The sequence below is a fragment of the Lontra canadensis genome, unplaced genomic scaffold (assembly GCF_010015895.1).
Source record: "Lontra canadensis isolate GAN:19392208 unplaced genomic scaffold, GSC_riverotter_1.0 scaffold23, whole genome shotgun sequence".
Taxonomy (NCBI): domain Eukaryota; kingdom Metazoa; phylum Chordata; class Mammalia; order Carnivora; family Mustelidae; genus Lontra; species Lontra canadensis.
In genome coordinates this window covers 11,473,652-11,498,225 of record NW_022631017.1, presented here as the reverse complement: position 1 = coordinate 11,498,225, position 24,574 = coordinate 11,473,652, and the positions used below count along the sequence as shown (strand labels likewise).

Below are 24,574 nucleotides of genomic sequence, written 5' to 3'. Positions count from 1 at the left end.
GTCTCCATCCCAGGACCCTGAGATCATGACCTGAGCCGAAGGCAGAGGCTTTAACCCACTGAGCCACCCAGGTGCCCCCTTCCTCACTGCTTTGAAGAGCAACCCTGAGGGTGTCCCCCTAGGAGAGGCCCACTGCCTTAATTAATATTACTACAGCCTCTCGTTTCTTTACCTGCCTCCTCGCAATTGATGTGCCCATGAGGGAGGGCATTGGTATATTTTATGGTCCATAATGAGTCCCTGAGTGCCAGGATATATGCCCTGGTCCTCAACATCTATGTAGTTCCATTTACAGATTTCATCCCAGGCCGCTCTCAGAAGTTTTTTTTTTTTCTCATGTGTCAGTATTTTTAATGTTGTGTACATCAAGTTATAGTAAAAAGATGACTATAAACAACATGCAGCCCCTCTATTTTCATGAACAGCACAACAAATTACAATAAACCGAGTTTATATTCCACCATCAAGTGTGGTTCTCCCATTAGTTCACTTTGTGACAGGTCATTAAGAATATCTTCAATAGTCTCATCATTACCCCTCAAAATATCCAGCAAAAGGTTTGAGCTTGGAAGAAATGGAAGACGCTGAACCTGCTGCACTGCCTTGACTTCCATTTGCAATTTTAGTGGAGCAAACAGACCCTGGATGTTGCTTAGTGTAGAAAAATTCATTTTATCTTGGTTGAGCTGAAAACTTTTTTCTGATAATTCAAGAGGATGACTGGGCAAAAGTTCATTTTTCACACAAGGTAGGCCTTTTCGAAGAAGATCATGACTTTCAAAAGGTCCACTTGCTGAAAGTTCAGTAACCGCAATACTGTCCTTTAACTGAGATCCAAGTCCTCTGGCATTCATCTTCACTTGCTCTGTGAACAGCCTCTCCCCCTCTCAGAAGTATTAACTTACGTTTGAGGAGGTACAAAGTTTTGCCCTTGCCTTATTGGAAATAAATTCCCATACGATACCGTGATAATCATGCACCCACCTGGGATTTAAGTTTTAGAGGCTGATTGAGACCATCTTTCCAGAAAGGGAGTGGGGGGCACGTGAGGAGGTCTGATAGGAGGCAACAGAAAAAGTAGAACTCCTGGTTAGATGGACCATCCAGGAGGTTGAATGAGTATGAGGATGGACGGAACTAGCAGGTGGGACAGCATGTCCTCGGGTTTTGAGGGTCACACAGTGAGTGATGGCAGAAGAGGTGCAGGAGGGGAAGAAATGCAGACAGTAGTAGCCAAATTGCAAAGTGAGTGAGAACTGACATCCGAGAAAGCAAATCAGACATGGGTCCTCTAGCCCCAGCGAGGTGAGGACTATCTTACCTTGTGCTGGAGTTACCGGTGGAAGCTGGTATTGTGTCAATGGAAGTCTCAGTTCTTGGATTCCCCTCAAAAGATTTGTATGAGGATCCGCTCTCGAATAAGGACACTAGGAATGTACTAAGCACAAAGCATTTTATTTAAGAACAGTACACTATCAAGATGGAGGAGAGGGGAAATTGACGATTACCGCAAGACTGTAGGGAGTTTTTTCCTTCCTGTGGCGTAAAGCTGTGGAGGAGGTCGTCTGTAATGGAGGTTGCGTCCGACTCTTTAGAGACTCCTCCTACCCGTGCGGAGGGAGAAATTTTGCCTCTAAAAGTTTTCTACCGGAACTGTCAAGGCCGCCTGCCCCGCCCCCGGGAGTTAGGCAGCGGGTGAAACAGCAACGCAAACGCATCTCAATGACGTTTGTTCGGTTAGCCCGGTAAAGTTGGAAGCCACAGTGTTTGTCTTTGTTTTAGACGAAGAGCTCCCGGAGGCTTTAAGGACTTGCCCCCCATTACCTAACCCTCCCATTCCCGCCCCTTAATGCCTAACACGCTGCTCGGCACTTAGTAGGGGCCTCAATAAAAGCTTGTTGAACGGGATCAGCGCAGCTGCGAAGCCCCAGTTGAGCGCACTCACAGGACAGACCCTGGCATGCAATGAAAAGACCCGCACGGCAAGAACCTGACGCCAGGGGGAGCAGGGACCAGTGCTCTCCAGATATCGCGGGAGTTCGCGCGCGCGGCAACGTCACTGGTTCTGTTTCTGACGGAAGCGCGGGGCGTGAAGAAGGAGCTGCCTTAGGCCGCGCGGCCTCGCCGGTGGCGCGGGAGTTGCTTCCGGGTTGCGTGCCCGGAAGCAGGAAATTGTTGGCTTACCCTCCTCGCCCGGAGGGTGCTGTCCCCGAGGCGGGAGGAGCCCGAGAGGGCGCGGGCCCCGCATGTGAGTGACTGGGGCCCGAGGCCGGGGGCGGGGGGGAGGCCGCGCTGTGACAGCCTCACTGCCGGGCCCGTCTGTGACATCCTCGCGCAGCCCCTTGCCCCTGCGCAAGCCCATTTCTTGAGCCTCAGGTGTTTCGCAGACTGCCTGCACCCCCGGCAACTTTCCCCTCATACCACCGCCCCACCCCGCAAGCCGAGGTTGACTCCCTTAAGACCTTTTCTTTCTTTAGCTCCGAGAGGCCGAACAAAATGAGGTCGACCCTGCTTGAACCCGTTTCGCAGGCGTCACGTTGGTGTCCAAAACATTGGCGCCTCGAAGTCTAGATTTCACTGCCCTTTTGACGGACTTCTGATTTTTTGTGTGTATATTGGGCGTAGCCCCCCCCCCCGAACATCTATTTCTAATAGTTGTTAAGGAATTTTCTTTTAAGTGTGGACTTGGTATGTGATAACAGTAGCATCTAGGGTTTCAGAAAGTTGTATGATTTGGTTTATTGACCCGATGAGCTGTTTGTAATCACCTTTTAGTACAAAAATGGTGTTCCGTAGTGTCTTAAGAGCGTTAACCGTGTTGGCACACCTTTTCATGTTTAAGAGCCTGCATAGCCTTGGTATTCGCAAGTACATTTAAAGTGTACAGTCATCACTTTATAATAGAAACTACTCCCGGATACTTAACTATTCTGACTTCTTCAGGGTGCTCATTTGGTTGTTCCCATGGTGGAATCTTCTCCCTTAATAAAAGTGTGTATTTGAGTTTATCACAGTTTTTTTCTAAAGAACAACAGAAATGCAACTTTTGCTACATTGAAGTTTTGACTGAAGTTCACATAGTCCAACTTGCATACCAAAGAGTAACCCTGTTTGCCCTCTTAGGTCTTTCTGCTTTGGACCAAAACAACTTTCAAGACCCACTTTGAATCCCTAGTTCTCTACAGCTGCCCCACAACACCACAGATTATCTAAATGGGAGGTTCCTAATCTCATCTAAATCCTCCTTAGGTTGATGTATTTTTAAGAATAAGAAGAATAAAAGGTAAAAGGAATCAAGTATTAGATCAGTTTGGGAAAAGAATGATCATTTTAGGTCGTTTCTATAAATTTGCTTAGTAGACATTGATCAGTGTTCATGTCCCTGAGGTGAATTTCATGTGTTTTTAGTTTCTTCTGTTTCTCCATTTATCTTTGCTTTCAAGTGTTAAATAACAAAAATTCAAATGAGCAAATTTTAAAGGTGTAATTGGCTTTATTAATTCATTAATCAGGCAGCATCCCATCTAGCAAGTAGAGGGGAGCTCCTAAGGGGTACAGAAAAGGAAAGTTTTGGGTTTTTTTTTTTTTAAGATTATTTATTTATTTATTTGACAGAGATCACAAGTAGGCAGAGAAGCAGGCAGAGAGAAGGGGGGGAAGCAGGCTCCCGCCAAGCAGAGAGCACAATGTGGGGCTCGATCCCAGGACCCTGGGATCATGACCCGAGCCGAAGGCAGAGGTTTGTTTTTTTTTGTTTTTTTTTTTAAAGATTTTATTTATTTATTTGACAGGGAGAGATCACAAGCAGATGGAGAGGCAGGCAGAGAGAGAGAGAGAAGCAGGATCCCCGCTGAGCAGAGAGCCCGATGCGGGACTCTATCCCAGGACCCTGAGATCATGACCTGAGCCGAAGGCAGTGGCTTAACCCACTGAGCCACCCAGGTGCCCCCGAAGGCAGAGGTTTTAACCCACTGAGCCACCTAGGCGCCCCTAGGAAAGGTTTTCAAACATAGAGGGAGCACCTGGGTGTCTCAGCTGGTTAAGCGTTCAGCTCTTGATTTTGGTTCAGGTCATGATCTCAGGGTTGTGAGATCTATCCCTGTGTGGGTTCCACACTCAGCAGGGAGTCTGCTTGAGATTCTCCCACTCCTCCCCCTCCTCCGCCAACGCATACACGCATGCACGCTAGCTCTCTCCCTCCTTCCCTCCCTCTCTCTCAAAATAAATAGGGGCGCCTGAATGGCTCAGTCAGTTAAGTGTCTACCTTCTGCTTAGGTCATGATCCTAGGGTCCTGGGATCAAGCCCCGAAATCGGGCTTCCTGCTTATTGGGGAGCCTGCTTCTCCCTCTCCAGACTCCCCGTGCTTGTGTTCGTGCTCTGTTAAATAAAAAATAAAATCTAGGGGCACCTGGTTGGCTCAGTGGCTTAAAGCCTCTGCCTTCAGTTCGGGTCATGATCCCAGGGTCCTGGGATCGAGCCCCACATCAGGCTCTCTGCTCAGTGGGAAACCTGCTTCCTCCTCTCTCTCTGTCTGCCTCTCTGCCTTCTTGTGATCTTTGTGTGTCAAATAAATAAAATCTTTAAAAATAAATAAAAATTTAAAAAATAAAATCTGAAATATAAAAAATCTTTAAAAAATAAAGGCTTTTTTTTTTTTTTTTTTTTTTGGCAAGGTCATTCACCTAAGGGAAATGGGAAAAGTTTTATCAGTAAATTTTCTAGCACTGACCAGAAATTCCGTGTTGGCTGGTTAAGTTCTAGGGGGTTTGAAACTGCAGTTAGGTTAGGTGTTAAGTCTTGGTTTACTGACTTTACCTAAGGACACCATTATGGGCCTGTGATTTTCACCCCCACCCCTTTTTTTTTTTTTTTTTTTGAAGATTTTATTTATTTGGGAAAGAAAGAGCATGAGCAAGGGGAGGAGCAGAAGGGGAGGGAGAAGCAGACACACTGCTGAGCAGGGACACCCCCCCCCCCGCAATGTGGGACTTGATCCTGGGATCCTGAGTTCTTGACCTGAGCTGAAGGCAGACACTTAACCAACTGAGCTACCCAGGTGCCCCTGTGATTTTCTTTTCAAGGAAAACAATGTAGTGTGAGGAGACATGGAAATAGGTATAATATAGAGTGATTGAGTTGTGTTTAAGGTTCAAAGGACAAACATCAAGGCTGGAATAGGGAGTTCACTCATTGGGAATCTATGGGAGTTAGACTTTATAGCAGAGGAAATTACTTGTGCAAAAGCAAAAAGATGTGAAATGGTATGGCAGTGAAGCATGTGAAGAAGGAATGGGAAATGAGACTGAACAGGTAAGCAGTTGACCAGGTCATAAAGGGCCAATGCTAAGTAATTTGGGCTTCATCTTATGACATTTACTAAGTATTAAATTTGGGTATTGGGACACATGTTTTACATTCATCATCTTATGATCCCTAAACAACATTTTATAAAATAATGAAAACTCTGAGGCTTAGATTAAGTGGTATTGCTATGGCTACACAGTAGATGGAAGATCAAGTAATTATCCATCTTTTTCCAACTCCATTTGCCTTCTTACCCACTGTCTACACTGTTGCATAGCAGGTCATGGGGATTCAAGGAAGTTGCTTTATTTTATTTATTTGTTTGTTTATTTGAGAGGGGTAGAGAGAATCTTAAGCAGGCTCCACGCTAGGCCTCAGGTCTTGATCTCGCAACCCTGAGGAAATGACCTAAGCCAAAATCAACAGTCGGACACTTAACCAACTGTGCCACCCAGGAACCCCCTCAAAGAAGTTGCTTTATTTATTTATATTAAAGATTTTACTTGTTTATTTGGCAGACAGAGATCACAAGTAGGCAGAGAGGCAGGCAGAGAGAGAGAGGGAAACAGGCTCCCTGCCCAGCAGAGAGCCTGGTGTGGGGCTCGATCCCAGGACCCTGGGATCATGACCTGAGCAGAAGGCAGAGGCTTTAACCCACTGAGCCACCTAGGTGCCCCAAGGAAATTGCTTTAAATAGATGAGTAACATGAACTAATTTGTGTTTCAGAAAAATAATTTGTGGAGAGAGTAGAAGACGGATTGGAGAGGAGAAGGAGGACTGGAAGTGTAGAGATAAAGTATATCTTTGTGATGGTCCAGGGAGAGATTTTGAGGGCCTTAACTGCCATTAATGTAGAGCTAAAGGGAAGATGATGAAGGTGGGAACTATACAGGGGGTGGAATTGTGGATTTAGCAATTGGTTCATTGGTGGTGATGAGGAAGGTGGAAGAGAGGTTTTAAATCTGGAGAACTGGTGTTTCTGTTAATTACAAAGCAATATAGTAGGAGAAATGGGTTGCAGGGAGGAAAATAGTCAGTTATGGACACATTACATATAAGAGATAGTAGGAAATTTCGGCCATGGTGTCTGGTAGGTAGGTAGATGGATGGGTCTGGAGTTCTGGAGTTGTAGACCGGAGAAGAGATTTGGAATCACTAATAGATGGCAGTTAAAGCCATAGAGGGGTATGAGAAGATTGAGGACAACTATGATAAATACCACATTCAGGGGTATAGTCTCTGAGAAAAGAGAATTATGCCAAGGTTTGAGAGCACTTGAGAGAGAAAATAGATAGCAACAGCAGGTTCTGCAGAGAGGTCAGATAAGGTGATAGTTGAGAAAACATCCAAAATCTTTGGACTTGGCATGTAGAGAGCCATTGGTGGCCTGAGTGAGAGTATTATCGGTGTGAGCAGGGCAGAAATATAATTTCAAGAGGTTAGTAAACAAATGGAGATCTGAGAAAAAAGGTGAAGTGATGCCTTTTTTTTTTTTTTTTTTTTTTAAAGGAACTTGGCTCAGAAGGGAGGGAGAACATGAGCACTGGAATTCTAGAGAGGAAGAGTTTGTTGTTTTAATGATAGAAACTAGAGAAGGTGAGGATAGGACCAGGTAAAAATAAGTTTTAAAATGGGATGGGGGTTACTGCTTCAAATATATTCCTATCATAAAGGACAAAAAAAAAAAAAAAGGCCAAGATCTGTTCTAGATTTAAATAAACCAAAGAGACATGACAGCTAGTTGTGATGTGTGACTGTTGATTGGATCTTGGGTTTCTAAAAAACTATATAGCCTTTCTTTAACAGAAATTTGACTATGGCGTGGATATTAATCTTAGAGAGTTATTTTGTAGGTATGATAATTTTGCTTATGATTAAGTAGAGCAGTGTCCTCATTCTGAGGAGATGCATGCTGAAATATTTAGAAGTGATTTCATGATGTGTTGCAACTAACTTTTAAATGATTCTGGCAAAAGCAGAGAGGAGACAGATAAAGCAGATTTGGCCAAATGTTAACAGTTGGTCTAAGGGAAGAATATACAAGTGTTTATTGTAGTATTTTCTTTTTTCTGGAGGCTTACAATTTTTCAAAAATAGGCAACTGGAAAAAGTGGAAGAGACGTATTTTCAGTGAGCAAAGAAAGTATCAGACTCACCAGGTTTCACTGGACAGAGATGTCCAGAAAGAGGACTTAGTCAAATGATGATAAAACTGCAAAAAAGTAGGTGTGCCTGTGTGGCTCAGTTGTTTAGCAGCTGCCTTCAGCTCAGGTCACGATCCCAGGGTCCTGGGAAGGAATCCCGTATAGAGCCTGGCATTGGGCTTCCTACTCAGCGGGAAGCCTGCTTCTCCCTCTCCCACTGCTTGTGTTTCCTCTCTCGCTGTGTCTCTCTCTCTCTTAAATAATTAAAATCTTAAAAAAAAAAACCTGCAAAAATCTATTCCGTCAGTTGTACATTTTGAGCACTTTTTGCATTTTTAATTCCTGCTCTTTTAAATCCTCTTGTTTTAATATTCATCAACTATTTTTTCTTTAAATATTGTATTTGTGGGGTGCCTGGGTGGCTCAGTGGTTAAGCCTCTGCCTTCGGCTCAGGTCATGATCTCAGAGTCCTGGGATCGAGCCCCGCAAGGGGCTCTCTGCTTAGCGGGGAGCCTGCTTCCCTCTCACTCTCTGCCTGCTTCTCTGCCTACTTGTGATCTCTGTCAAATAAATAAATAAACTCTTTTAAAAAAATACATTAAAAAAATAAATAAATATGATGGGGTTTTTTTAGTGGTTTTTATTATACCAAAGGCTGCATTTTTTTCATTTTAGTAGAACTTCTTCAGTTAATGGGAATCACTGGATAAAATAGAATGGAATTTGTTCGTAACACTAAGGAATGGTTTTATCATACTGCATAGCTAGCACTAAAGAACCTGGTACTGAAAAAAGAAAATTTAGTATTACTCGAGATATTGTTCCCACTATTGAAGATTATGACATATTTATTTATTTACTTGTTTGTTTATTTGACAGAGAGAGATACAGTGAGAGAGGGAGCACAGCAAGGGGTGTGAGTGGGAGAGGGAGAAGCAGGCTTTCCGCTGAGCAGGGAGCCCGATGCAGGGCTCAATCCCGGGATCCTGGGATCATGATCTGAGCTGAAGGCAGATGCTTAACGACTGAGCCACCAGGCGCCCCTGGGACATATTTAGATGGGTTTTTGAAACTTTCTTTTTGAAATACAGCATTTTCCCTTTCATGTTTTAGCTAGATGCATCAGTATGGCATCTCAGAGTTGCCTAACTGGCACAGCTGTTTAGTTTGGTAAACCGAGACCCTCCAGGGTGATGTCAAATCAGTGCTTGGTACATATTTATAACTCTAATTTTGTATTAGGACAAAGCAGAAGTTGACATTAGGTCTGACCTCTTTTTTTTTTTTTCTTTTTTTAAAAGATTTTATGTGAGAGAGAGCACAAGTTGGGGGGGGGGTGGCGGGGAGGAGAGGCAGAGGGAGAGGAAGAAGCAGTCTTCCTGCTGGGACCCCTGTGTGGGGCTTGATCCCAGGACCCTGGGATCATGACCTGAGCCAAAGGCAGATGCTTAACTGACTGAGCCACCCAGGCGCCCCTTACTCTGACCTCTTAACCTGTTTTCTGCTTTAAATATTTTTGTTGATAAGTTCTGTCAGGGTCATTCTGTCAGCTATGCCTCTGTCCTGTTTTCTTCCTAGACTGAGACCCAGAAGGAATTGTGGAGAACATCTCATCAGAGCTGTCAGTGGCTTCCTTCTCTTCCTGAGATGCTCCTTCAGAAGCAAACAGCCTCCTGGCTTACCTCTCCCCTCACCTCCACCCCGGCCTCCCTTGAAAGGAGAATTTCTTAACCTCAGCACTCTTAATAGTTTAAGTGGGACAGTTCTTTGTTATAGGGGGCTGTCCTTGTAGGATGTTTAGTCTTTCCCCACTAGATGCTAATGGTGCCTTTCCAGTTTTGACAATCTAAAATGTCTCCAGACATTGCCACATGTCCCCTGGGGAACAAACTCTTCCCCAGTGGAGAACTGCTAGCTAAAGCAGTGTCTCATAATTGGGGGTGTGCCTTTAGTCAACAGGGAAGAGTTTGAATACTTCTGCACCTGGATCCCACTCCCAGATGTTCTAGCAGTTCCTTCTGTCCAGGGGGGTGCATGATACCTTGATTTTCATAATTTTGCTGGTGACCCTGCCTGTGCCCTTGCAGGTCTAAGCCACTGTTAGGAGTCAAGCGCACTTGGAACTTCCCTCTGTGGCAAAGCTCATTCCTGCCAGAGTTGGATCTCTCTTTCTTTCTGGAGGTAAAGGAATTGCCATCAAGGCTCAGCTGATTTCAGTCAGTCCCCTCATGCTTGATACTTAGCCATGACTATGTGTTTGACTTTTTTTTTTTAAAGAACAAGATTTATTATTATTATTTTTTAATACAAATCCTTGTGTGGAGGACTGACTTCCAGATCACAACAAGGAGCTGCTTTGCTAGTATGAAATCCCAACCCAAAGGGACATTTTTTGTGTATGTTTAATTAACATATTTGCTAGATGCCAGTACCCCTCCAGTATGACCATAAAAAATGTCTCCAGACTTTCCAAATGTCCCCTGTCCTGAATCGCCCCCAGGTGAGGATGACTGGTCTAACCAAAGCCAAAAGGAGGACTTATGATGAAGATCCCCATATGCTCTTAGAAACTTTATGAAATTATTAGTAATAATCCATCCCATAACTTGGGAAGTGTGTCAGAATCTCAAGGAAGAAGGATGTACAGTTAGCAAAAATATATTCAGTATTGTAATATCATTGTATACTTGAATTACAAAGAAAACCCTGTTTTTACAATACAAACTCTGGGTTTGGTGAAATGTTTATGTGTATTAAAAGTAAGCAGAGGTTTACGGAAGGTTGTGAAATTGTCATCAGAAATGATGGTTGTTAGTTCTCCTCACTTGTGCTTTTGTTCCTTTCAGAGTTCTCCTGAAGGCACAATAATGTGATGTTCTCTGTTGCCTGAGGGCTACCTACATGTGCTCCACCTTCCAACACTTTGAGATTTTTTATTGGGATTTTTTTCTCGTATTCTCACTGCTCTCTTTTCTGGCCCTTTACTAAATTTTAATGGATTTTGACTGGATATTGTTGGGTAATTAATTATGGTTTGTTTGAACATTATCCTTGCTTGCTTAGAATGTCTGTTAATTTCAACAGAAAAATTCTGTCTCTGGAATCACTAGTCACAAAATCACAATGTAAAAAATACTGTTATAAGTTACTGCTTTATTTTTCCAGGAATCATTGTAGTTGCTCACTTTTCCAGTTCTCAACCACTCGGTTGTGATAACTGAGGGACACGGTATTGCGGTTTCTGTACTGCCAGCTCAGAGTAGGAAAATACTTGGTAAGGGAGGCAGCATGCATAAAGGTTAAAAGCATCAACCCTGATGTCAGGCACACTTGACTTCACATCCCAGCAAGTTATGGAACCTTTCTGAGCTTAGTTTCGATATTTGAGAAATAGGATTAATCACACTTACCTTTTGGCAAAACTGAAAGCAAAGAGAGACAAACCAAGGAACAGACTCTTAACTGTAGAGAACAAACTAACGGTTGCCAGAGGGGAGGTTGGTGAGGGAATGGGTGAAATAGGTGAAGGAGATTAAGAGTACACTTACCTGTGATGAGCACTGAGTCACATATACAATTGTTGAATCCTTATATTGTACACCTGAAACTGATAGAACTGTATGTTAACTATATTGGAATTAAAATTAAAAACTTAATAAAAAGAAGTCACACCTACCTTCTGGGATTGCTATGATGATTTACAAAGATAATGTTTCTAGAGTGCTTAGCATGATGCCTAGCATATAGGATGGCATAACAGGAAGTGGGATAGCAATGCAATTCGGCATAAGTCCTTAATTTCTAATGAACTGAATTTTTTCTAGTTCCTGAAGTCTTCATCTACTCTTAAAATTTTAGAGCTAGAGGGGACTTTGAAAACCTCCTACTTCACAGTCCTTTTATTTTTTGGATGAGTAGACCAAGTGACATAGCCAGATCATAGCAGTGTAGTGTAATAAATGCCACAACAGGCATATGTTGAAATTCTATAAATACAGATTTTAAAAATGTCTTTTTGGAGCTTTAATTTATATGCCATGAAATTCACCCATTTGAAATGTACGATTTAGTGTACATTTTTAGTATATTCACAGAGTTGTGCAACTATCACCACAAATTAAGTTTAGAACGTTTTTGTCACTCTAGAAAGAAACACTGTATCTACTAACAGTCACGCCCCATTCTCCCTTCCCTCCCTTGGATAACTACTAATGAATCTACTTTCTGTCTCTATAGATTGCCTCTATTCTTGACTGTTTGCATTTTATTAATGAAGTCTTATGTTATCTTTTGTGACTGTCTTCTTCCATTTAGCATAATATTTTCAAGTCTCACCTGTGTTGTAGCATGTATCAATACTTTATTCCTTTTTATTGTCCAATATTTCATTGTGTGGGTATACCATATTTTATTCATCCATTCAGTAGTTCATGGACATTTGGATTGCTTCTATTTTTGAGCTATTCTGAATAATGCTGCTTGGATATTTGTATGCAAGTTTGCGTGTGGAAATATGTTTTTAATTCTCTTAGGTTCATACTTATAAGTGGAATTACTGGATCATATAACAACTCTGTTTAAATTTTTGAGAAACTCAAACTTTTCCAAAGCAGCTGTACCATATTCCCACTAGCAGTGTACAAGGGTTCCAGGTGCTGAACATCTTGCCAGCTTATATGATATTTTCATTATAGCCATCCCCGTGGTTGTGAAGTAGTGTCTCATTGTGGTTTTGATTTGTATTTCCCTGATGGCTAATGACGTTGAACATCTTTTCATGAATTTATTGGCCATTTGTGTATCTTCTTCGGAGAAATGTCTATTCACGTTCTTTGTCCATTTTAAAATTGGGTCGTTTTATTATTGAATTGTACTAATTCTTTACTCTGAATAGCAATCTCTTATCAGATAATATGGTTTGCATATGCATTCTGCCATTCTGTGGGTTGTCATTTCACTTTCCTAAAAGGTATCATTGGCAGTACAAAAATGTTTTATTTTAATGTAGTCCAATTTAGTTTTTCTTTTGCTGCTTATGCTTTTCTTGCCATATCTAAGAAACGATTGCCTAATCCAGTGTCGTGAAGATTTTCCCCCACGTTTTCTTCTAAGGGTTTATAATTTTAGTTCTTAAGTTTATGTCTTTGATCCATTTTGAGTTCATTTTTGTGTATGGTGGAAGGAAGGGTCCCATTTCATTCTTTTGCATGTGGATATCTCGTTGTCCCAGAACCACTGGTTGAAAATACATATTTTTTTTAAAGATTTTATTCATTTATTAGAGAGAGATAGATCACAAGTAGGCAGAGAGGCAGGCAAAGAGAGGGGGAAGCAGGCTCCTTGCTGAGCAGAGAGCCCGATGCGGGGCTTGATCCCAGGACCCTGAGATCATGACCTGAGCCAAAGGCAGAGGCTTAACCCACTGAGCCACCCAGGCACCCCGAAAATACACATTTCTAAATAGAGTTTACCCATCCTTTTATCTGAACCTTGAAATGAAAGCCTGTATGGCGTATTAAAAACACTGAGCAAGAGCAAAGACTTTGGGGAAGGGATTTAGCCTCATTAGGTGTGGGGGGTTTCTCCCCTCCCCCAGCCAGTTCCTCAAAGTCTAGATTCCCTGCCTGTTAATTCACCATTAGAAGTCTGTTTCTGATTTAATTGGTTGATGTCCTGGTATGAGCGTTCATTAAAAACTGTCCGGGGGAGTGGGGCGCCTGGGTGGCTCAGTGGGTTAAAGCCTCTGCCTTTGGCTCAGGTCATGATCCCCAGGTCCTGGGATCAAGCCCCACATCGGGCTCTCTGCTCAGCAGGGAGTCTGCTTCCCTTCCTTTCTCTGCCTGCATCTCTATCTACTTGTAATTTCTGTCTGTCAAATAAATAAATAAAATCTTGGTGGGGGGAACTGTCCAGGTGATTCTAATGTGTAGGCCCACTTCATAACTAGTGAACTAAAGGGCTAAGAGTCATGAAGAGCACCAGTCAATCAGTCAGTCCCCCAGAGGCTCTGCTCGAAGGGGAGATAGGCTGAGGTGCTCGCTGGCTGGTGGCACTGTGGGCCTGCTTTTCTCTGCTGACCTCCAGGACTGCTGTCCTCTGCTCTACAGGTGGCAGCATCTCCTTACTAAAAAAAATTGAATTGTATCCTGTCAGTGCTTTTTGGGGTTAGAAGCACTTTGGGGATGAGGTATGTGAGATAAGAGGACCTCTACATTTAAGGTGGAAAAAGACCAATAGAAGAGAACATAAATCCCAAGCCCTATTTTTCCTTCCTTTTTTTTTTTTTAAGATTTTATTTATTTATTCATTTATTTGACAGAGAGAGACACAGCAAGAGAGGGAACACAAGCAGGGGGAGTGGGAGAGAAAGAAGCAAGTTTCCTGCTGAGCAGGGAGCCCAACGCTGGGCTCTGTCCCAGGACTCTGGGATCATGACCTGAGCCTAAGGCAGATGCTTAACGACTGAGCCATCCAGGCGCCCCTCTGTTTTTCCTTCTATAAATGAAGGAAATACTTTTTTTTTTTTCTTTTTTTAAACACAAGCAGTCTTTAAAAGAACTATTTGACTGCATTTTACAAATGTTACAAGAGAGTATTATACTTCGCCACTTTAGTTTTTACCTTTTATTCTATGGCTACTGTGAAACAGTGGCTTTGAAGTAACTATGAGAACAAATTGAATTTTGAAATTAAAGATCTCAGGTCTTTTAAGTATATAAAACACGAATAAAAGGCTCTTTATTTTCTAAAGTTGTGTTTGTGGAAAAGCATGAGGACTGCAACGTACCAGGTCTGAAGACCCAGTGCCATGGTTTCCGTGTTGCCTGAAATTCTTGCTCTAACAGTAACAAAGAGTATCAGCTTGTTACGCACAGTAAATCTTGCTTTCAGTGATTAGTTCCTCCTCCTGTGTTGCTAAAAGGCGTATCTGATGTAAATGCAAAGCAATAAGATCAACAAGACTCCATGTTGTGTTTCTTTTTATTTACATAAATTACTGGTAACAGACCTCTTGTGATTGGTTTCAGAAAGCATTTTGGTACTAGTGTTTCAGGGTCCCATTTCATTTATTTATTGTGCTCTTAGACTAGCATTCCTCAAAGTGTTTGGGAACCCAATACTGGTCTGTAAACCATTTGTTACTACCCCACAATTAAGAAACACCTAAAAGCTGTATGCCACTAACTTGACATTGTCTAGACATCGATTTTGTTTTACAAAAACATTGGCCTGCAGTGGATTAGGAAAAACACAAAGCTGGTTCTGTCCCCACAGATGGTCAGGAAGCGCTGTTCTAAAGGAAGGAGCTTTGAGGAGGAAGTACTTGAAAGAAACCATCTTTGTTTTTACATTTATTTTCTTTCTCCCAGGGATTTTGTATTGGAAGACATGGATCTCGCCGCCAGTGAGCTCAGCATTTATGACAAACTTTCAGAGACTGTTGATTTGGTGAGACAAACAGGCCATCAGTGTGGCATGTCAGAGAAGGCAATTGAAAAATTTATCCGACAGCTCCTGGAAAAGAATGAACCTCAGAGAGGGCCACCCCAGTATCCTCTCCTGATAGCTATGTATAAGGTAAAAATGTGTTCTGATGTGGAGATACCTTATAGAACACAAATTCTTCAACTTTCTCTCCAAAAACTACTCTCCTCTGATTCCACCACTGAACCTTAGTTTTTCTGTGAATAATTTGGCCTTTGCTCTCATTACCATGTGTTACTAGGAAATTTGACTATTTTGTTAAATATCCTAGATGGAAGCTATATGTTTATAGTTAAACTGTATTTGTGTATATTTTAAACTTTTTTTTGTATAATTTTTCAAATGATAGAAGCTTGATGAGCATTGCAGTCCTCATAGTTCTCAAACTCAAACTTTTTTTTTTTTTTTTTTTTTTTTTTAAGATTTTGTTTGTTTATTTGACAGACAGAGATCACAAGTAGGCAGAGGCAGGCGGGGGGCGGGGGGGAAGCAGGCTTCCTGCTGAGCAGAGAGCCCAATGCGGGGCTCGATCCCAGGACCCTGGGATCATGACCTGAGCCGAAGGCAGAGGCTTTAATCCACTGAGCCATCCAGGCACCCCTCAAAATCAAACTTTAAATGCTTTCAGAAGTGGATGTAAATGACTTGTTTATGAAAATGGATTAGTTCTAAGGCAAATTGGAAATAATAGAAGAGGCAGGGTTTTTTCTTGGCATTAAAATATTTTTTTGCTGGGACAATTATTAATCCTTTCCCTGTCTTTCCTTGTAGGTCCTTGTAACCCTGGGATTAATCTTGCTCACTGCCTACTTTGTGATTCAACCTTTCAGCCCATTACCACCTGAACCAGTGCTTTCTGGAGCTCACACCTGGCGCTCACTCATCCATCATATCCGGCTGATGTCCTTGCCCATTACCAGAAAGTATATGCCAGAAAACAAGGGAATTCCTCTGCATGGGGGTGATGAAGACAGACCCTTTCCAGGTAGAATGCTGCATTTTACTACTTCTGAGAGACAGCTTTATTGACAGTATACGATGGGAAAGGAAATAATGTGTATTGACATCTAATGAGAGACACTTTCCCTATTTTGTCTCATTTAATTCAGTGGGGACTGATGGGTTTTATTGTCCCTGTTTTTCAGATTGAGAAACTGAGGCTCAGAGAGATTAAGAAACTGAACAGAAAAAAACTTCTGGGGGAGCCAAATTTCAACCCCCTCCAATACCAAAGCACACAAGTGGAGATGAGTGTTTCTGTTTATAGAAAGGATCTGAATGTCGTATTCTACCCTCGTCTCTCCTGTGCTCCCTGTTCATAATAGGCATTTTAATAAATAGCTCTTGATTTACTGAAAGCATGTGAGTCAAGCTTGCTTTTAGCCTTATCCTCTAATAGTCCTTGCCTGTTGGACTAGGTTTTTGTTCCAGTTTGTCATAGTCTTTTAGTTTAGTCTTTTCTGTCTCACATTATGCTTATTTCATGCTCCTAAGTGAGTTCTGCCAATAAGTTGAATTTAAAAAGCACTTAACTTAGTAACGGTGCATCATTGATGCCACAGGAATTTCTGGTCTGACGCACCATTTGAGCACTTTCCTTCTGAGAACAACATAACATGACAAGACTTGAAATTTACTCTTTGAGAAACAACAAAAGGGATTTTGTTACTTTGGCAGTGTTAATCTTATTTGCCTGTATGAAGGAATATGTAAATTAATTTCACAGATGGATTTCAGAACTTTTTGTTTAACCGTGTTCTGAAACCTTTAGGTTCCAGCATAACTGTTTAGGAGGTATGTTCTCTCTTCATTTTGCTTTCAGCAAAAATTTCCTAGTGGAAACTACACTTTATAATGCCCCTATTTAAGCCAAGACCTAATCAGTCATAAAAAAATCACTTGGATTGAGTCTCCTTTGAAAGCTATTTTTGTACACTTGAGGGAGGAAATTATGGAAAGATTTCCAAAATTATACTAAAATCAGAGGAAGGGAACATTACAAAACAAAAAGCCTCGTGAGGTTTTTTTTTTTTCGTTAGCTCATGTATAGAAAGTTTTTAATTCCAGATATAACTTCCTTGTATTTATTGGAAGGGTTGTTTTTGAAATGTCATCATCAAAGCTTAAAAAAAAAAAAAAAAGCGACGTTTCCAATACCATATCACGGAAGGTCCAGAGCACATGGGGGAAAGATCCAGAGAAACTTGTTAATCAGGCCAGCCTGTGCTGCATCCTCACATGCATCAGCCTCCTTTCCAGTCTTCCTCTCACTGCCTCCCTCAAGGCATCTTCTGCTGTTTGGCACACAGAGATGAAGTCACCAGTGTTTAGCCCCAAATTGATGGCAGTTTCTTTCTTTCTCCCTTTCCTGTAAGAGAAATTTCCATAGGCTATTGAATTAAGAAGTGAGAGTCGTTGGACCACGATTGCTTATTCTCTAAGTCAGAGTCTAGTAATTCAAGAAACCTTAGTGTCTCATCCACAAGCCTAACTATTGGGTCCACTCCAAATGAATATTTGCCTTGCAGATGGAAATAAAATGAGTCCTTGGAGCTCAGTTGTAAAGAGAGAGCATTGGCAGGGTGGGGTTTTAGCTCTCTAATGTTGTTGATTCTATTAAAGTGCTCCTTTTACTTGTAAATGTGGACATTGATGCACCATATTTTCCTGTGTGTGATCATTCTGGGAAGCGGTGGCCATGTAGAATGAACAGCATTTTGCATAGCATTTGGAAGGAAACTTAAGAATGCATAATATTGTAAGAGGTAAATAGAAACATATTGGGGAGAATTAGGCACAAGAAATAGGAACTGCTGGGCCTCTAAGAGGGCTAGAAAAGGAATACAAGGTATCATTCCTAATGTCATGGTACCAAAAAACAACTGCCTTTTATTCAGGATTACTTAGTGATACCTTTGAAGTAAATGAGAGACTGGCAGGGCAGATTCGGCTCCCTGAAGGAAAGCCTGCTGGCATATTGGGGATCCCCTGTCTGCCTAACTTGTCATCTGTCTCCCCCACCCCCCAGTCCCCTGACACTCCTTGCAGTGGCACCTTGGGAATGACTGAGGGCAATGGTGGGAGCAGTGCTGATATGCCCCAGGCAGCACTACCAATGGTGCTAGGTTTCCTCCTGACCTCTGGTACATTTTCCTCTTGACTCCACCCAGGAAACAAAAGGCAACGAAGTGGAATTCTTTTTCTAGGTTCCAGCCTTGGATCAAAAACCCTGCTCCTGAATCCTCTTGATGGGAAGGAGCGAGGTGACTCTCCAGTGACTCACATCAACCTCCCACTCTGCAGCAGAAAATAAATAAGCTGACACTTCCTTAGTACTTAACGGATGCCAGGCCCTGTTCAAGGGTTTTCCATATATTGCCTCATTTAATCTTTATAATTTTCTTGTGAGGGAAGTTCTGGTTTTATGCACATTTTAAAGATGGAGACACTGAGGTACAGTGACATTAGGTCACTTGCTCAAGGTCCCACGACCAGTAAGTCACTGAACCATGATTCGAACCCAGGCAATCCTATTCTCAGAGTCTAAGCTCTTACCTTGTGCTGGGAGTTGTGTGTAGCTATACAGTGTACCTGAAGAATCTAGCTTTAAGTTTGATTTGGGGGGAAAAAGAAAAGTTTGATTTTGGAGTTCTGTACTCTCTCTTAGTTCACCAGATGCTTCCTCTCAGCTCCCTAGTGCCCGGAACAAGGTTTTGCATCTGGTACTGCAGATCCAAAGATAAGCCAAGCTCTTGGTGCTTTAGAATTTTCCTAATCTAGTCTTTTCCTAGGTATTCAGCCCCGCTCATCTTCCTGGTCTGCACCCTTATGGGTAATATTTCACTTACTGTTTGAATCCTTTATTTTACTAACCCATAGTTTTCTTTCACAATCTCAGTCTTAGTTCTTATTTCCTCTCCAGCCTCATATCTTTATATTCTCGTGGCAACCATCAGTTTGTTTGCATTTATGGGATGATCTTACCAGCCATCCTCTTGGCTTTCACCCTTCCATGGAATCACGGAGTCTTAGAGCTAAAACAGAACTTTAGCGTTGATCTAGTGCATAGCCCCATTTTATAAAGAGGAAATGAAGGACAAGAGAGGTGAAGTAACTTGCTTACCCAGCTAAAAATACCAAACTGGCACTTGAACCTTTGTTTCTTAACTCTAGTGTAGCATTCTTTCCATCACACCACACTTAGTGCCCGCTGTCTCTGCCCTCAGCCAAGCCAGGCCTCCTGCATGTTAGGTCCAATTACTTTGTTTACTTGGGACATCTGTAATTTTTTTAAAGATTTTATTTTTAAGTAATCTCTACATCCAACATGGGGTTCAGACCTGCAACCCTGAAATCAAGAGTCGCACGCTTTCCTGAGTTGAGCCAGCCAGGTGCCCCTAGGCATCTATAATTTTTAATTATGACACCCATTTTTACTGAGGAGGCCTGGGATAGTTCCCATATACAATGAGAAAGTGTCTCTCTGGATCTGTACTGCATAATTGGAACTTCATGTCTTCATGAACTTCCAAGGGAAGTTGAAGTAGATCCAGTAACATCAAGGAGTTTTGAGAATAGTAGATCATTCATGGACTTAGAACTAAGGACCTAATCAGAGTCTAAACCAGTGTCCAAAGATGAAATTCTCAGACCTCAGGGAATGTCCCATCCTCTTATTTGCAAATAAATTTGAGGTGATAATAGCAACTGTGTGAAGCACTTTCTGTATCAAGCTCTGGGCCGTGTATTTTCTCAGTCATCACAGCAATCACAGAGTGGTTACCGTTTCTATGTCCATTTCTTTTTAAGATTTTATTTATTTATTTGACACAGAGATCACAAGTAGACAGAGCAGCAGGTGGTGGGGTGGAGCAGGCTCCCTGCTGAGCAGAGAGCCTGATGCGGGGCTCGCCCAGGACCCTAAGATCATGACCTGAGCCAAAGGCAGAGGCTTAACCTACTGAGCCACCCAGGCGCCCCTTTATGTCCATTTCAAAGATGAGGAGATGTTGCGCCCAGGGATTGACTGTTCTAAAAGTCTCACAGTTAGAGACCATGTTTTTAAACTGAAGTCTAGTTGACACACAATATTACATTAGTTTCAGGTGTACAGCACAACAAGGAGACAAGTCCCTATGTCATGCTGTACTCACCACAAGGGTAGCTACCATCTCGCACCATACAGCACTGTTAAAGTACCATTGACTACATTCCCTAAGCTGTGCCTTTCCCCCCAGTGACTCATTCATTCCATAACTGGAAGCCTGTGTCTCCCAGTCCCCTTCACCCATTTTGCCTATCCTCCCTCACCCTCTTTTCTCGCGGCAACCATCAGTTTGTTTGCATTTATGGGTCTGTTGCTGCCTTTTTATTTTTTCAATTCCACATGTAAGTGAAATCTTATAGTATTCATCTTTGCCTGACTTACTTCACCTGGCATAATGTACCCTCTATCTGTGTTGTTACAAATGGCAAGATCTCGATCTTTTTTTATGACTGAGTGATATTCCTCTGTGTGCGTATTTGTGTGTGTGTAGTACTTCTGTCATACCTTTTTAAAATATAAAATAGCTAGTATACAGCACCTGGGTGGCTCAGTTAAGAGTCTGCCTTCGGCTGAAGTCATGATCCCACGGTCCCGGGATTGAGTCCTGCTGAGCAGGGAGTCACCTTCTCCCTCTACCACACCCCCTGTTTGCGATATCTCTCTCACATTCTCTGTCTCTCAAATAAAAAATAAAATCTTTAAACAATTAGCTAGGATAGGGAGGTTATTTGGAGTAAGGAAACCTTAGACATTAAAAAAGTTAGGAAGTGACTATCCAAATTCCACAGTGGTTTATCTGGTGCTGCAGGGAGGGGATAGAAGAGAGGACTGGAGAGAGGTGAGATGCAGCATGTAAGGGGACTGAAGAAGAGCTGTGTACTGGAATGGCATAGGGTGGTCTGCTCTGTGCTGTTGGCTATTTTCCAGGGTACGATTTTGCTTACTTTGTGGTATGATGGTTCCAGCCAGTTGTATAGAGAACACATCAGATGAAGCCTTTTCAGGTAGATGGAGGCCAAGTGGGGAGTCTAGGTACTTCTCCTTTTGTAGTTGGGGATTTTATAGGAAGGGGAGGAAGGAGCCCCAGCCGTGCACCCCCACATACACCCAGACAATTTACTACCTGGCCATTCATTAGTCCCTTCCCACCAAAATATAAGCACATTCTTTATCCACCTTTGGTGATCTCAAGGCTGTAGAGATATCAAAAGTAGCTCTCCCTCTTGAAGTTTGGCTCCCCTAATCCAGATGGATGGCATAAGCTACCCCATTCCAATGATCCATTTTTCCTCATCGTTTCCCTTCTTTCTTTGCTGGCCACCAGCCTGGCCAGTGTCTCTGCTCCTGTCAGGTACCACTCCAGAGGCCTGCCTTCTAAGAGGACCGAACTCTACATTTCGTAGTTGATACTCTCAGCTTAAGTTTTCATGGTCTCCAGCAGCATTTTTATTTATTTTTATTTATTTGGAAAATATATAAGACACATACAAAGACAATAAAGGGGTATAAGATTTTTATTTTTAGAAATGCAGTTTTAGGGGCGCCTGGGTGGCTCAGTGGGTTAAAGCCTCTGCCTTCAGCTCAGGTCATGATCCCACGGTCCTGGGATTGAGCCCCTCGTCAGGCTCTCTGCTCAGCGGGGAGCCTGCTTCCTCTCTTTCTCTGCCTGCCTCTCTGCCTACTTGTGATCTCTGTCAAATAAATAAATAAAAATCTTTATTTTAAAAAATACAGTTTTAATAAAGAAACTTCTCTCAATCCTTCTAACTCCTCCTCCCACCCAACCACTGGTAATTATTTGATATACATACTTGTGAATTTTTCTGTGGCTATACAGATAGGTACACTTAACATATATAAGTATATTTTGGTACACACCCAGGAGACTGACTAGTACCATAAGTTGGGTGCCTTAATACAATAGAAATTCATCCTCTTCCAGTTCTGTACGCTTGAAGTACAAAATCAAGATGTTCGTAAGGCTCTCCTCCCTCCAGGGAAGGTTCTTGTTTGCCTCTTCCAGCTTTTGATGGTTGCCAACGATCCGTAGTGCTCTCTAGCTGTGGTAACATTTCCCCCGTCTCTACACCCACCTTTACTTGGCCATTTTTCCTCTGTGTGTCTTTGTGTGGTCCTCTCATCTTATTAGGGATAACAGTTGGAGTAGATTTAAGGCCCGCCTTACTACAGTATGACTTCATCTTAATTAGTTACATCTGCAAAGACCCTATTTCCAATTGTGGTCACATTCTGACTTTCCAGAAGGACTTAAATTGGGGCCAGGGGGCCTTCCTATTCAACTGAGTATATATACTTTCCCAGATTTTATATTACTCCATTCTGTGAATATTCCATTATTTAAGTTTCTACAGAGTTTTTTTTATCTTTTTTTTTTTTTTTACTATTATTAAAAAAATGCACTGGGGACTTCCATATATACATATCTTTGTATACATGTACTATTATTTCTGTAAGAGATTCTTAGACTTCAAACAGCTGGGTCAAAAGGGCATGCACATTTTGAATTTTAATAAATACTACCCAGATTTTCTTCATAAACTTGTATCAGTGTATACTTTTATGAGCTGCATATGTACAGTGATATTGTCATTGTTTTGCCAGTTAGAAAAACCAAAGAATGATGTCTTATTTTAAGTTACATTTCTTTGATTATTACTAGAATTGGATACCTTTTCATATGCTTTATAGGCCGTTTTATTTATTTTTTCTGTGAATTACTTGTTTTTAGTCTTTGCCTGTTTAACATTTTCTAATAAATAGAAGTTCATTATACATTAGAGATGTTCATTGCTAATATGCAAGTATTGGTTGAATCTGTCCATGTTTTCTTCATGGCATCTTGGTCTGTGTCTTGCTTAGGAAGCCTTTATTTTCTCCCAAAATTATAAAAATCATATTTTCCTCTAATTATTTTTAAAGTTTTGTTTTATCCATTTAAGTCCTTATCTAGAATTTATTTCAGTGTATAGTGAAAGGTAGAGATCAAACTTTATTTTCTTCCAAATAGGTGGCTACTTGTCCCAACATCATTTATTGTATATCCATCCTTTCTTCACTGAATTAAAACTGACCTTTATCATAAATTAAATATTCTCATTGTGTGTATGTGGGTGTGTATACTGGATTTGTTGCTACATTCTTACTTGGTTTCATTACATTTTTTGTCTGTTTATAAGAACACAGTTCTCATTATTTGCTATGGTTATGTTCTATAAAGTCCCTACAAATAGTGAATTAGTGAATATTGATCCATTGTCCTTAAGGGAAATCAGAGTTGTACTCCTGAGAGTCTCTGGCCACATTTTCATCAATTGATGAATACTTGGCTTTGTTTTATGTATGTTTTTGTTTAAAGATACCTCATTTAATACATATATTGTTGATTCATTAACATTGAATTCACATTCAATAACGCTATAACTCATGCCTAAACAAAGCTTATCTAACACGTATATTTTCTCTGTAAGGCACATCACAGCCTGCTTGCACTTAAGAATGCTAGAACTTTAGCACTAACGCTTGGAACCTTTTTTTAAAATTAACTACTTGAGCAGTTTTGGGTTTGTGTTCACAGCAAAATTAAGCAGAAAGTACAGAGAGTTCCCATATACCACTGTCCCCACAGTGCATAACCTCCTTGGGAGCCATTCTAAACAGCAAAATCATCAATAAAAGTGTAAAAAAATGTAGCACCAAATAGCAAAAAGGACACTCATTTACAGTGTGAGAGGTGAAACAAAACGGCCAAGTGTCACCTTCTTGCACCTCAGCTAGGATTTGCCACTCTGCATGGCTGGGGATGACTGCGAAAGCACCACAAGAATTGATTGGGGTTACAAATAAATTTCAGGGAGTAGGCAGATTCACAGATCAGAATCTGTAAATAGCAAGGATTGATTGTACTCTTTTAATTACAGTCACTTTATAGAATGCTACTATGTTCTTATATCTACAAGAGCAAGATCCTTGTTATTATTTTTTCAAGAATTTATGTTAAAAAAAAATCATGTTCTTTAAGTTCAATAATAGAAAGACAAAAGAGGGGCACCTGGGGGGCTCAGTTGGTTGAGCATCTGCCTTCAGCTCAGGTCATGATCTCAGGGTCCTGGGGGGGGTCGAGCCCTGTTTTAGTCTCCCTGCTCATCAGGGAGTCTGTTTCTCCCTCCCTCTGCCCAACCCGGCTCCCCTGCTCCCCGCCACACACACACTCTCTCTCTCTCGCTCAAATAAATAGTCTTTAAAAAAATGGGCAAAAGATCTGAATAGACATTTCTCTAAGAAAGATATGCAGATGACAGGAACATAAAGTAGTGCAGCTGCTTTGGAAAACAGTTTAGCTGTTCCTCAGAAAATGAAACACAGAGTTACCAAATGACCTAGTCATTCTGCTCTTAGGTATGTACACAAAAGAATTGAAAACACATGTCCACACAAAAACTTGTACGCAAGTATTCATAGGAGCATTGTCCGTAACAGCCCCAAAGTAGAACTGTCCAGCAACATATGAAAGAATAAACAAAATGTAGTATATCCATGTAACAGAATATTACTTGGCAATAGAAGGGAAAGGG

General features: G+C 41.6%; 2 protein-coding genes across 6 annotated transcripts in view; one reads left to right on the top strand and one right to left on the bottom strand.

The window, feature by feature from the left end:
* Positions 1 to 24,574, top strand: part of CUNH6orf89 (chromosome unknown C6orf89 homolog) — a 42,316-nt gene that overhangs the window by 5,643 nt on the left and 12,099 nt on the right. The window contains exons 1-4 of one of the 5 annotated variants that reach the window (XM_032862344.1): positions 2,221 to 2,248; positions 3,124 to 3,283; positions 14,821 to 15,028; positions 15,707 to 15,920. In XM_032862344.1, coding sequence (XP_032718235.1) covers positions 14,840 to 15,028; positions 15,707 to 15,920 — 403 coding nt within the window. In that variant the 5' untranslated portion in view covers positions 2,221 to 2,248; positions 3,124 to 3,283; positions 14,821 to 14,839. Of the gene's footprint in view, positions 1 to 2,169; positions 2,249 to 3,123; positions 3,284 to 9,392; positions 9,632 to 14,820; positions 15,029 to 15,706; positions 15,921 to 24,574 lie in introns of those variants that run through there. The other 4 variants (XM_032862346.1, XM_032862343.1, XM_032862341.1 and 1 more) reach the window with 4 other exon arrangements.
* On the bottom strand, positions 322 to 873 carry LOC116870515 (proteasome maturation protein-like). Its single transcript, XM_032862348.1, has one exon. The coding sequence runs from the start codon at positions 852 to 854 to the stop codon at positions 435 to 437; it is 420 nt and encodes a 139-aa protein (XP_032718239.1). The 5' UTR covers positions 855 to 873; the 3' UTR covers positions 322 to 434.